Raw genomic sequence first — 14,033 nt, forward strand, 5'->3', positions numbered from 1 at the left:
GCTTCCGAAAATTCCAAAATGACAAGATGATCAATGTTACTGCTTTGTGCCGTTATTCTCTTGCCTTACTCTGTGTTATAAACACGGCTAATGACTTCCTAAAAGCCAAAATACAGCCCCTGCCAGGCTCCACATCTTCAGTTGCCGATTCTTTGGTTTTCAGATGAATTTTGTTGAATTTAATGCACAAATTTGATGCCAAAAACATCAATTATTAATTGTATTAAATAATCCTGTTAAAATTAATCTGATCAAAAAATACAGAATTATGATATTGTGGCAGGAATTATTTACCTGGAATATTTATAAAGAAATTAGAAACACTTTATCAGTTTTTCCCAGCAGTTAATTTTCCAAACGTATTTAAAAAGTTAGCTGCACAGTTAGAAGAAGAATAGTATAATGCCTAAATCAGGGGATCAGGACTCCAGTGGCTCACCATCTAAAGTCTGAGACGTTGCGTGATGATAAAGAGAGACACAATTTTAACACTTAACACCTGCTACACCTGCACGAGCATAAACATTGCCGTCTTCTTCCTCTTCAAAATGACAGATCCTCCCTTCCACTCTGATCGCTGCCCTCAAAACACACTTCGGTGGCCTAGCTTTTTCTCCGAGCCTCCTGCAACAGTTTGATTTGGTTTTACGGCTCCAAAGCACTCTCAGAGCTGTTTTTGTCAGAGAAAAGTGCACTACAAATGCCATTTATTATTGATACTGTCTGATATCGAGGCCAGCTGTGCCGTTTGTTTTAGTCCACTCGGACTTTGTTGTGCAGCACTTTTGTCCCTGACAAGATCACAACTAGCTTTGTTTGTGTGTTTCTTTGTTTTATGGGTCATTTGACAGAACATGGTTCCTCTTTACAGGGCAGCTGTGTTTAGAGGTTTTTGATCTGCTCTGTAAAAAAGTAAAGTAATGGATCTTTGAGGAAAAGAAAAGAAATTAACAGATTCGTGGATGTCTTTCTGTTTGCAGAGTATCTTTGCTCAGTTCCAGTTCAGCAGTGAGCGCGTCTTGCCTTCAGATGCACTGCGGAGCGCTCTGGCCAAGACTTTCCAGGACGAACAGCGCTTTCAGCTGGGCATCATGGACGATGCTGCTGAGTGCTTTGTGAGTCTGCGACAACATTTATCCATACACACACACCTGCACACATAAATAAGAGGTGAGGGGATGCCTAAAGGCTGATCTGAGCGAGTGTTTGAGGAACTCCCACATCTTTACTGCAGTCGGAAGCCTTCAGGGGAGAGGAGATATCGAGCACAGCAGCCTCAAAGAAATATGCCTTTTGACAAGCGTGGAGTGTTCACTTTTTGTTTAGACTCTCTGTGTTTGTGACTCCACCGCCGGTGCCTGTTGGGTTGTTACACTGTTATGCTGTGAGGGATTCCTTGTCATCTCATCTGATGTATCTTCAAGCTTACGAAAAACATTGAACTTAATGGGAAAACACACCATCTCCCCTGAGTGCCTTTTCAGGAGCTCTGCAACCAAACTTAAACAGCTATCTTATTCTGTCGGCCAACAATCTGACCAAAAGATAAAATCATTACTCCTCTCTGATAGCTGAAGAAAACATAATCATTTAAAACATCCCCTGGCAACGTTCAGTCGCTAGGGAAAAACATGCATTACCCACAGTAACTACAGTTGGTCTACTGTGGCAGTGTAACTTGAAGATGTGCAACACCGTCTGGAAACTGAGAATGTTCATCTTCAGTTTGAATGTGCTGCAGCCAACACGATTCAAGAGGCACAAATTTAATTTAATGTTCTCCCTTTCTGTTTTTTTCTGGTTTCACAGTTGGTAAGTAGTTCGCAGGTGTTTGCAGTCTTCAAACTGTGTGCTAGCAAACAAAACAATTACAAGGAGGTCTTGGTTCAGAATAGTACACCTAGGGACGGCCAGCAACCTCCAGCAATCACTCCCGATCGGGTTCATGAAACGGTACAGTACATGATTGATCTTTCCAAAATATTTGAGTTCTACGTGCAGCGGATGCTAAAATATTCTGGTGACACTCCACAGGTTCTGTTACTTCACTTCCTCGGCGCGTTCCTCTTTTCAAACCCTCTTGTTGCTTTCTTTTCGCCACTTTTGTGCCTCTCTCTTTCTTCGTGTGCGTTTTATGTGTGTGCCTGAGAGGCGGTGTCTGATCGATTGGTAGTAAATGTGTTCAGTCAGGGAATCCGTCGGCTTCTTATGAAATATAGATGCAGCTCCCACGGTCAGATTAACAAGAGCACCAACAGAGAGGAGCGATCAAACACGCGCTCGCGCACGCACCCACACTATAACCGACCATATTCCCGTACATACCACACACACATTAACTGATGTCTTTCCCACGTGTTTCTCAGGAGAACCTCCTGATGCGAATCCACTTCCATATCAGCGCAGAGAGTAGAGAGGACATCTGCACAGCAAAACACTGTATTCCACACCAGAAGTTTGCCATGACTCTGTTCGAACAGGTAAGGGGATGTTTGTCCCTTCTGCGCCCTCAAAGAGCTGCTACATCTTTCACTTTTTGAATGCATTAAATGAACCGTCCAAACAACATGAGCGCGACGTCTTGGTATGAACCTCAGAATGCTTTTCGTTTCCAGTGTGTGTGTAACAGCTGTGGAGCCACATCAGACCCCCTGCCCTTCATTCAGATGGTTCATTATATCTCCACTACATCCCTGTGGTAAGACAAGACGCACACCTACACACCTAAACACACACAGACACACCTACACACACTGCAGTAAATCTGGCAGCAAGCTGTGACGGGGTGGCAGTAAAGGAAGGTACAGCGTGTTCCCTACTTCCCTGAACGGGTCCCTTACTGAACCGTGAGTGGCAATCACACATTACGTCCACACACGTGTATCTTCGTGCAAGGGCAGGTGAGGATGTGCAAAACGATTCCCCCATGTACAGGTAGATGATGTTGTGTTGACAAATACACATGCAGGATGTGTGCGTACTCAAAAAAACCCAGCACATGTGCCGAGTCAATGAAATAAGGTGCAGGGAAAGTAATCAATCAGGTGTTTGATTTAGCGGACCCAGGGGCCGACATAAATCTATAAGTGGAAGTGAGGGCCCCGGAAAGGCCAAACAAGACAGAAATAAGAGGACAGATCCTCCTATATCCCGTTTGGAAATGAAACACAGCCGAGGAAATAGAGGAATGAATGGCGGGGAGGGGGCAAAAGTACAAATAAACACTGTATGTCAAAGTAGTTGTGGGGCACAGAGGTACCACTGGTCTCTGTTTGTGCCTGTGAGCACTGCCAAGCTATTTTTACCCTTAATGAAGCCTGTTGTTTACAGTCTAGATAACCAAATATGCAAAAGTCAGCATGAGTAAGATAGTCAGAGGGCACCAAAAAGAGAAAACAAATGTGTGGTTCAAGCACACGGTGCAAGAGTGTACCCAGCCGGTGTGTTGTTGTCGTTGTATTTTCTGCTTTCTTAGACTCCTCATCTGACTGTGTATCTGAAGAGGAGAGGTTGAGCAAGGGGTTGAAATCGAGTGAGAGAGTGTACAGAGAAGAGGTTGAGTTCATTTCAGGCTAATGGAAGAGGTGAGAGGAGGCGAGGAGAACGGCTAGGAGGAGGACAGGTTTTTAAAATTGTTATTCTTAAAGGAAAGAAATATGTCGCTAGAAAAAGCAAAAAGCAAACAAATAAAAACAAAAGCACAATGCCGAATAAATGCACGCATTATCCCATACTGGGTACCAAGCCTGAGACAGATTTGTAAAGTTTGTTTTGTATTCACAGAGAATTATAACATATATTTGAGCTTGTCCTTCAGAGGACAATTGTACTTAAAAGGGATAAACAGAGCTTAGTATTAGTAAGTGTCATTGTTTTATGCTTTAGTGAAGGAGATTGTCAGAGAAAAAATGCATTTATGGTCGACAAGTAAAGCTTTTTGAGTGGATAATTGTAGAAGAACTTCTTCAACAGTAATGCTGATATATGGTTAATGCTCAATTACTACAGTGGGGTCAAAGATCAGCATCAGTCAGACAGGGTTTAGAAATGTTCTCAGACTTAAAAGGTTTTTTCACAGCAGACATGCATGTCTATATAATCTACATCTTTTTCTTATTTCTTATTTTTTCATTTAAAGAATATAACGTTTGTGAAGTGAGAGAAATACTGGAGTAAATTTCATTTGGCTTCGTAGTATAGTGTGTTGCACATTTGCCTAATGAGTGCTTGTCTTGCTAAGTTACCCACTGTAGAGGGATTTTTCATTACCAGCATCAATATCTAAATGCAGAGGAACAAACAAACAAACGTATCAAGTTTTCCTTCTTTTTGGTCTAACTCTGGGATGCATTCACTCACCGGGTGTCTGATTTTATTTTGTGTGTGTGTGTGTGTGTGTGTGTGTATCCAATGCTGCAGTAACCAGGCAGTGAGGATGCTGGAGTGCAGAGAGAAACCCACGCCGGACATGTTTGGAGAACTGCTCCGCAACGCCAGCAACATGGGAGACCTACGCAACTGCCCCGTGAGAGCGTGCACACACAGGACACTTTTGCATGACGCACGTGCACTCCTTTCAACGTGCACAGAAAACGTGCATTTCATTTTGTGCCCTTCCACGCTCAACTTCTTCCCTTTTATCAAGAGAAGAATGTAATCAGGAAACTAAAGCAGGGTGAAAATCACATTCTGAAAATATAATTTGCACTTGTTTCATCATTTCTTTGTTATTTTTCCTCCTTCTCGCTACGGCGGGTCTCTGTTACATAATCAGCGGCTCATTTGCATTTTCTTCCCGTTTTTCATCTCTCTTTCTATTACGGGAAGCATTTTCCAAGTTGTCCTCGTCGACCTCCCGTACAGTAAATGATGGCAATCATCAGTTTCTTCTTGTGGGAGAAAACTGTGTTTGGTTGTTCAGAGGAAGATCGGTTTGAAATTATACATGAAGACGGAGTGTTTTTGGAGTAAGAGCCGTGCACGAAATGCGAACTGTAAAAGCAATAACGGGAAGAGAAAAAATGGCGTACGTGAACAGAGGAATTTTCAATGATTCCTTTGTTCTGCAGGCTTGTGTGTTGCGATGCCACATGGGGAAGTGCTGCTGCTGAATAGATCCAGTTTGACCACACACACCCATCTCTGTCTGCCAAAGTATCTGTACAAAAGAGCCTCCTCTCTGGGCACGGGCGAGCAGCTGCCCCTCTCGTCACACAGCACAATCACCACTTCCACTGCTGCAGCCACACTAACACACACCCAGTGTTTCTTTAACCACGGTAAACGTTGGCATTGTGTGCGCAGTCCCACGGGAGACACACAACCTGTCTGTGTTTATCTTTCATCACTTGCAGCGCTGATCTTTTGTTAATACCACCTTGGGCTTTGCTCAAACAAAGTGATGGTATTTGGATGGAAGCGAGGCTGCTGGATGATACTGTAGGTGTGAGATTGAAGATAGGACAGTGCGAGGACTGGATAATGTGATTGATGGCGAAGTTTTGCACAGGCGATTTGAAATTTGGCGAGTTGTGAACTAATATCAGTGCAATAAAGTGAATATGTAGATGAGATGATCAGTGTTTTAGCTCTTCAGATGTTCATCAAAATGTAAACATTATACTGGATCACTGTGACATGTGACAAGAAAATAAAAATGTTCATGTTTTCTATGTAGTCTTTTAATGTGACACGTTATTTACTCATAGGATTTACTCAGTGCTCCCGTTCATGTTTTTTGAGTAGGGAATGGTGTGTATATATCTATATGAAACATTTAGATCTTATAAGACTTACAGAGTGTATACTGTGATTTATTTCAGAGCACATATAACATAAATGCACTATTTAAGCTGCAGAAATTCTTATCTTCCCCTCCGATGTACTAGTGCTGTTGCTTGGCATCCCTGCCTGCTATTTTCAACCCTTCCACCACCTCAGCATCCACCCACGGGAGGGCTGTTTACTTATTATGCCCCAATTTTATCCATCCATTTTCTTCCACTTATCCAGTTCAGGGTCACAGGGGGGCTGGAGCCTATCCCAGTTGTTACAGGGCGTGAGGCACGGTCCATCCAGGACAGGTCGCCAATTTGTCACATTCACACCGGCAGCCAAATTGCAGTCACCACTTAGCGTAATCCCGTGCATGTCTTTGAACTGTGGGAGAACGCTGGAGTATCTATGTGGTGTGGTGTTGCGCGCTAAACACCCCACCTCCATGCCACCCGCTCCCCAATTTTTATGTAACATATTTACATGACACTCATCCTGGATGCCAGCCTGGGCGCCAAATTCAAACTATATTTTTGTGCTGTAATAAATCTGTGATGCTTCACTAAAAGATATTACATTTAAACTTTTACTAGTAACCAAGTTTCTTCAGAACCAGCCAGAATTAGACTGCAGTTTTTTTTATATTGCAGCTGATTTAAACAACTCTACACACCGTGGGCAGTGCATTGCTATGTTACCCCATCAAAGTAATCTATTACTATAGTTACTGTAATTGTTCATTTGGTAGAAAAAATAAGACATGTCACTATCCAATGTAATGAAAGAAAAAAATTTGAATTATTATTTAACATACTTGGCTGCTACTGGCTGTGCAGGATTCAAATGTATGCATATAAGTGATCATAGATTTATGGCTTCAGATATCCATTATCTATAATGATACATTTATTATATGCAGTCAGTGACCATGGTGGTGACAAATGAGTTGTGAAATGGGCCTGTGTGTTGGATTTTTGTAGTTTTGGCTGTGATCCGTATTGATATAATAAAGCGGTTTACATAATCTAGCTAAACTGTTGGCTTGTTTACAGCCTCTCTCATCAGCTGTGGTGGTTTAGGCGTTTATCAATCCTCCATGAATGATCTCTTCAGTGACTCCATTATTAAAGATGAGAAAGCATTTTCATTCCGCTGCTCTTTGATTTGTCAGGAAGCAACAACAACAAGCTTTGTGTCATTTTAATCTGAAGAATGCCACAATCAGCATACTGCGATCCTACAGTATCATTTGACCAGCAGCCCTGTTATATAACTCTCTGTGTCTTGGAAAGGTCTGCATGGCCACAGTGATTTAAAAAAAGAAAAAGAATGGTGGGGAAAAAAAAAATCTTTGCATATAAAATTCAACGATGAGGCTGCACCGATCAATGCTGTATTATGAAGCAGAGCGAATCTGTTTGCACAACCGTTTGATGAATGATGTTGTCAGCGGCTGTTCCCCTCAGCGCTGAGAGCTAACTGAAGCTGTGTGTCCCGTCCATGTGTCCTAAGCATACAGATAGCCTCGTGTCTCAGTGCTGTGCTGGTTGGCTGCTGCTCCCTGGCTTGTATTTGTGTCCCTTTCTGAGAATTGAGAAGCAGACCCTGGCAAAATACCTTCCTGCCATTTCTGGTGCCAGTGCAAGATGGCCCGCCGCCCACAAAGGGAGAGTTCTGTGTGCGATTGTGCTTATGTGTGCGAGTGCTGTGTTTGGCAAAGTGTCTGGTTGCCAGGGTGTTCTCAGGCTGTTTCCGAGCCCGCTCTGCCAGCACTGCGTGCATGCTTGCGTGTGTACATGTGTGTACGTTTGTGTGTGTGTCTGTGTGCACCAGCTCTGTGGTGGGTCATGACTCAAAGGAAGGATTCAGAACACACGGTTCTGAACTCAACAGAAGGCCCAAGGGACAAATACAACTCAGCACAGCACTTCTTCCTCTGTCGTTCTCTCTTACAGTCCTTTCATCATCTCTCTGTTTTTTTTAGCCTTTTGTCTCTGTCCCTCGCGCTCCTACTGTTCAGGTTTTCCGTGTGTGTGCGTCTTCATTACTGCCAAATAGGGATGGCCTTAGTGATGTGCACACTCTGTAGCCTCATCACACATGATGAATAAAGCTGTTTAATCACGCACTCTTTTTTTGTTTTGTTTGTTAACCTCCTCTCGTCCTTTCGCTCTCACAGAGTAACTGTGGGGAGGTATTGCGTATCCGCCGGGTGCTGATGAACTCACCGGAGATTGTGTCCATCGGGCTGGTGTGGGATTCAGACCACTCTGACCTAGCAGAGGATGTCATACACAGCCTGGGAACCTGCTTGCGTCTGGGAGATGTGAGCGACCGCACATTATACACTCTTTTGAACAAAATTAGCGTATATCGTGCGTTTCTATGCAAGCAGCTGAGCCCAAACTGACATAAATACACAGATGTAATTTCCCTAATATTCTGTGGCGAAAATAGCTTTGTGTGCAGTGTGTATATGTGAATCAGAAGGGCTGTTAACTCCCAGCAAGCACCAGACGCCCCTGGGCCTTTTCAAGTCTAATTTCAAAACCAGTCAGGGTCGGTAAAAATACTCATAAATACTTGAAGTTTATTGAAGTGAAGGTGAAAATTTGTTGGTTTTTTTGCAGAACAATGGAAACGTCTAAGATTAAATTTGTTGCAATTTAAAAAGTTTAGTTGACATCTGCATGACACTTTACTGTTCAAAAATGCAAACGTATGCACATCTTATCTCATCTTATTTGCATTGTATTTGGGTGTGAAAGGTTTGCAATTACACAGCAACACATTATTAACAAATAAAACAAAACAAATGCAAAAACTAGTGCTGGATGGGATTTCTTAAAAATGTTTGCTTGCAGAGCTTATTTGTACTGCACTCTGGACAGTCAAAGCCTATTGTTCCCAGATACTCTGGTTGCACAGTGCTGCAGGGGTTTATAGAGTCGTCTCACAGGAAGAAGAGGTCTCCTTTCAAGGTTCAGTCAAATGTAGATATAAAGGGATGTCATTTCAAGGACCAGTAAATTCAACCTTTTTTTTTTTTGCTGGGTTGTCTCAAACTGATTTCAATTAAAAAACAAAAAACAAAACTCACTTTTACTGTAGTGCCACCAACAGGCAAAATTTGCATGTTTTTAAAAGCTTAGAGCCAAATAATTGTAATCTCTTGCTAACAGTGCATGCATACTGGCATACCGAGTGTTTTTGCATGCTAATGTTTTGCAGGAGTGCTGGAGTTTTTTGGTTTTCTGTCCTTTCAAGTAAGGGTTCATGGTAGATTAGTGGCAATGCTCCAGAGCGCAAGCCTGACAATCATACACTGAAATTGGTTTCTCTCTTTTGTTTAAGAGAAAATGCATCACAGTCTACTAGTCCTAGTTTTTACAATAAAACAAAATATTTATGCATATCTCATACCTTTTGGAGAGTTGTTATAAAACTGAATAAGGTCCAGGGTGTGAAAAATCAGAATACAGTAGAGTCCTAGATTTCCGGACCAAGAGTAGTAATTTGTAATTTGATCTACAGCAAACTGCTTTCTGCTAGATGTAAGCACATGCATACATTATTTTTCAGCACATTATCACATGCAAACTGTCCGACACAAGCGCATGCATGGATGTATATGTATTTTCAGTGTGTGTGTGTAAACAAATACACAATAACTTGCAATAATGTGCAAGTTCAGCATGTTAAAAAAACAAATTCTGTGCAGATACGACGTAATCTTCCAGACTTTCAATTTTCTTATAAAGAGCTCAGAACGCTACTTCTCCATTTACAGCTACAGCTTTTACACCTCTCTCACACACACACGCGCACACACACACACGTGTTCGACCTCTGATAGTCGGCGTCATGACTGAGTAATGTTGATGCATTTTAATGCCCCTGTTACATCTCCAGCCGCATTCCGAAGTGATATCCATGAATAATGGATTAGTGAATATGAATATGTGTTACAGTGACTCAAGTTTTTCCCTCTATCTTCTGTCTCCGCCTGCTGCTCTGTCTCTTGTTTTCATCCTGCAGCTGTGAGGGGGGAAAAAACAAGCTGTTGAATAAGAAAATCTGAGGTGTTATCTATTGAATTTTCCAAATTGTGTTTAGCTATTAAAAGTGTGTGCATTTGCCTCCACAGTTACTTTCACTTGCTGTTTTTCTGTATCTTACCCATCCCCCCTTTTTACACTTTTATGTCCCGTTTCTCCTCAGATTAGATAACTGTAGTGCTGCTGCTGCAGTAAACCAAACTTTATATTTAGTTAACTGTAAATCAGCTGTTAAATTTAAAAGGAATTAATACAGATCTTCATTGTTTATCTGCAGATTTCTGGGTTGTTGGCTGGACAAAAGAGTTGTGGTTGTGCAAACTTGTTAAGATGTATTTTCTGATTCTTTAAAGATTTCAAAATAATAAATAATGAAAGTATTTGCTGGTTGCAGGACTAGATTTATTCTAGCTTATTATGTTGAATCATGGAGATATATGGTTCATCAAAGCACAATGGCTAGAATTATACATATGGCTATCAATACACTGCCTTTGTCTGTGCATGTTACTAGCAGTATCATCTGGAGCAAGTGACCTTACTAAGAGATGAGTGTGAGAGCCGTGCATCATTTCCGCTTGAAAAACTGCAGCGTGTATGCAGCACTGTAGGTTTGTGTGCGCTTCGCAAGCAGAGGAAAGTGAGGAGAGTGAAGAATTACTGCATACAGCATATACTAGGTGAGCAAAAATGTGCTTGTATTCACATTAACTAACTCTTCTGTCTCTCTCTCTCCCTCTCTCTCTCTCTCCTATACCGCACACCTCTCCCCTGCATGCCCCCCTCCCTTCTTGTCTCCTCCCCCTCCCTCTTATCTCTCTCTCTCTCTCGGTAGTTGTTCTACCGTGTGACAGAGGAGAGGGCTCGCCAGGCGGAGCTCTACTTGGTGGGCATGGTGTGCTACTATGGCAAGCACTACTCCACCTTCTTCTTCCAGACCAAGATACGCAAGTGGATGTACTTCGACGACGCCCACGTCAAAGAGGTGAGACGTAGTTTGAGTCCCGAGTCTGCACGCTGCAACACGAGGAGCATCTGCTGCATCTTCACTTGTGCCTGTGAGAGCAGAAATGACAGGAGCTGTGCTGTATGTTAGTTTAAGTGCTGCACAGTCAGGTCTTTTGCAGTAGAGGCAGCTTTAGATTGATTATGTGTTTAAGGTTTAATCCCTATCTTTGTTTAGATCTATGCGCTTAAATCTCAGTGCAAGAACTGTGTTCATATTATGTATGTAATTTAAGTGTGAGTCCTTTTCTTAAAGGCTAAAAAAATCCTCATGAATACTCAGCAGAAATAACAGAACGAACTTGTGTGCATGTACCTGTCCTAGACTATCAATCATAGTTCACATTGAGGGTCATATTAGATTATTGACTGAGATAATATGATATCAGTGAAGACACAGCAGCACCAAGTGTATTTGACCTTCTACTTTTAGAGGAATATGAGTAGCGTTATATCCTAAAACAGATAGTTATACTTCCTTTTTATGTGTGTGTGCTTATATAAATATATATTTTTGTGTGTGTGCTCTGCATCTCTAGATCGGCCCTAAGTGGAAGGACGTAGTGTCTCGCTGTATCAAAGGCCACTATCAGCCCCTGCTGCTGCTCTACGCTGACCCCCGTGGGACGCCGGTGATACTGCAGGAGAGCCCAAACCCCTGTACCAGCTCCAACCCGCAGCTGGAGCTCCAGCACTGCAGCAGCAAGGCTGGTTACGACAGTGAAGACTCTGGTACAGCAAAGATGATACACTCTGCTAAATATCAGATCGGGTTGATCTGTCTTTATCATTTGAGAACATGCGGGGTTATAGCTTTAAAGCTCTGACCTTCAACCCTATAATCTGCCTCTGCATACTGCAGAGCCTGTGCTATAGTATTATCATGCCTTTAAGTGGAAACATATGCGCATACAGGATTACCTAAAAGGTCACCTCTCTTTCTCTTTTCTCCCACAGGTCGGGAGCCATCCATATCCAGCGATACTCGCACGGACTCTTCGACAGACAGCTCGAGTCACCGAGGTTCTCGCAGCCGATCCCTCCACCAGTCTACAGGCAGCCACCTCTCCAGTGAATCCCAGACCACAGTGGTCTGTAATTACGACACTGGCACACCGCCGCTTGGTGCTGACGCTGGAGGTAATGCTGCTGGTCCAAATGTTCTTCCCCTTAAAAAAAATGCAGTTGCACCTTCAGTCAAGAAACCCTAATGGTTTAAAAAATAACAGCAAATACTCAAGTGTTTTCAGGGAGATGCAGAAAGTATCATTGTTGATATAGTTAAGAGCAAACAGTTATGCGTTTTCAAGTTTCGGTGAAGGGAAATGGGTTCTGCAGAGTCTTCAGGTTATGCGCCTCGTTAGTGGTTACTCTCACATTTATTTGCACTGCTGCCTGCATAATTGCCCCCTGTGGGATAAATAAAAATGTTATTGGATTTATTTTCTCTTCCTTTTCTCCCGTGTTCAGAGTCAGCAGTGGAGGGTCCTCCGCGCCCTCCCTCTCCTCCGCTGCAGGAGTACAAGGAGACGGCTGTCTTCCTCCTCTCCTCCCGCAGGCCTCTGACCTCCTCTTCCTCTTCCTCCCGTCCTCTGTCCTCCTCCTCTTCTTCCGGAGTTGGGGGCTGCGAGGGGGGGATTGGGGGTCCCCACTGGGAGGATGAGAGCACTAGCAGTGAGAGCAAGTCCAGGTACTGCAGCACTCGTACACATCGGCTGTAGAATTAGGTGAAAGCAAGATGAAAATATTTCACGGTAATGCCTTCTTCAAATCACACGTAAATACTCACATCTCTTCAGGGGAAAAAGTAGAAGTGCTTATTAGATATGGAGCTTATTTTCATGTTGTTAGGCTACTCATTCAATACAACTATAATGTGTATATATATATATATATATATTTCAACACTGTAACCCAGATTGAATTGAAAAGTTAACACGCTGCCCTTCAGCCTGTTAGAAAAAAATCCAGATGAGGAAAAATTTGAGATTCCTCGCTTTGAGTTCATAGTTAAACAGCTTTGCACACTGTGAGACACACAGCAGTCTGTTCCTTCTGATCTTTAAGTGGAAGTTTGAGATAATAACACAACACAGCTTAAAGAAAATAAAATGCACAATATCACAAGAATCGTGGCTGTTAAGTGAACTGTAGCTAGCATCCTATTGTGGGGCACATGCTCAAAGGCTGTGAATGCCCACTTTTTTAAGAGTTTTGGAAGTGAATTTTCAATTTATTTCTGAAATGGCATTTGTGAAATGTCAGTGGAGATTTCCTTATATAACGAGTTTTCAGTTCTGAAACAAGCCAAACAGTTGTGAGGTGAGTCGTGACCATAAAAAGATTTGATTTGGATAAAACGACAAAAAAAAAGGCTAAAAGTGCAAGACTGTTTACATAATTACGTTTAAAGGTAAAGGAACTTCTCATCCAGCAACCCTTTGTAAATCTAGTTTCCACAACAAAGGACTTTCAACCTTCTTGAATTTAATAGGTTTCATTATCATACTGGTGTATAATAAAAGGTTGGAATATATTTTGTATTTTGTGATGTGTATGTAACAAAGTATAGCCTCATTAGCAACATGTTACAGTCCTTCACTCCTGACTGAAATCAGATTTTCTTGGTAACAGCGACCTCCACCAATCAGAAATGTTGCTGTTTCTATTAAATTTTTCCAGTAGTGACAATATGAATAAAATGTGTGTTTGTTAAGATAAGGTTGATATCATACAGACTTGTGCTTGGTTAGATTGCTTTGGCTTCTCAATCAAAGTCTGTAACCTCACTCTTGAGATCGATCACCAGACTGTTTAGCTGAGTTACGGCTAGCTGACTAACTGGCCCTGCCTTGCATCACTCTGGGCTAGTTCTTTGAAGAAACATTTTCAGTTATACACCTTTGCAAGATTTATTGTTGCATGAAAACAAAACATTATAGACAAGTTAGTATCACGGATCACATTAGCAGGTAATTTGTCAAGCTAGCCAAGTCGCATTTTCACTGAGATTTGAATTTGCCTGCAGTAATGTAAGCTAGCAAGAAAGCTACAGTAAGTAAGTTAGTTGTAGCTTAGCTAGACCGCTTGAATCTGGCAGTGCTTATTTTGTAAAATTTGCTGATAAAGTAATGCAAGGTGGTCATTTTGTTATGTTAGTGATTAGTGTACTCCATATTATGAAAAGATGTCACT

At 42.1% G+C, this 14,033-nt stretch overlaps 1 protein-coding gene across 5 annotated transcripts in view; it reads left to right on the forward strand.

The window, feature by feature from the left end:
* The window catches only part of usp54b (ubiquitin specific peptidase 54b), a 58,084-nt gene that overhangs the window by 28,670 nt on the left and 15,381 nt on the right, over positions 1-14,033 (forward strand). For all 5 annotated transcript variants that reach the window (XR_312179.1, XM_005749715.1, XM_005749717.1 and 2 more), the window contains 9 exons: positions 981-1,115; positions 2,367-2,480; positions 2,616-2,698; positions 4,420-4,525; positions 7,955-8,101; positions 10,669-10,818; positions 11,378-11,570; positions 11,796-11,978; positions 12,309-12,528. Coding sequence is in view for 4 of the 5 variants with exons in the window: in XM_005749715.1 (XP_005749772.1) it covers positions 981-1,115; positions 2,367-2,480; positions 2,616-2,698; positions 4,420-4,525; positions 7,955-8,101; positions 10,669-10,818; positions 11,378-11,570; positions 11,796-11,978; positions 12,309-12,528 (1,331 nt within the window). In the remaining variant the exon portion in view is untranslated. The remainder of the gene's footprint in view (positions 1-980; positions 1,116-2,366; positions 2,481-2,615; positions 2,699-4,419; positions 4,526-7,954; positions 8,102-10,668; positions 10,819-11,377; positions 11,571-11,795; positions 11,979-12,308; positions 12,529-14,033) is intronic.

This window comes from Pundamilia nyererei, unplaced genomic scaffold, assembly GCF_000239375.1.
Source record: "Pundamilia nyererei isolate P.nyererei 1_Seehausen unplaced genomic scaffold, PunNye1.0 scaffold00253, whole genome shotgun sequence".
Lineage (NCBI taxonomy): Eukaryota > Metazoa > Chordata > Actinopteri > Cichliformes > Cichlidae > Pundamilia > Pundamilia nyererei.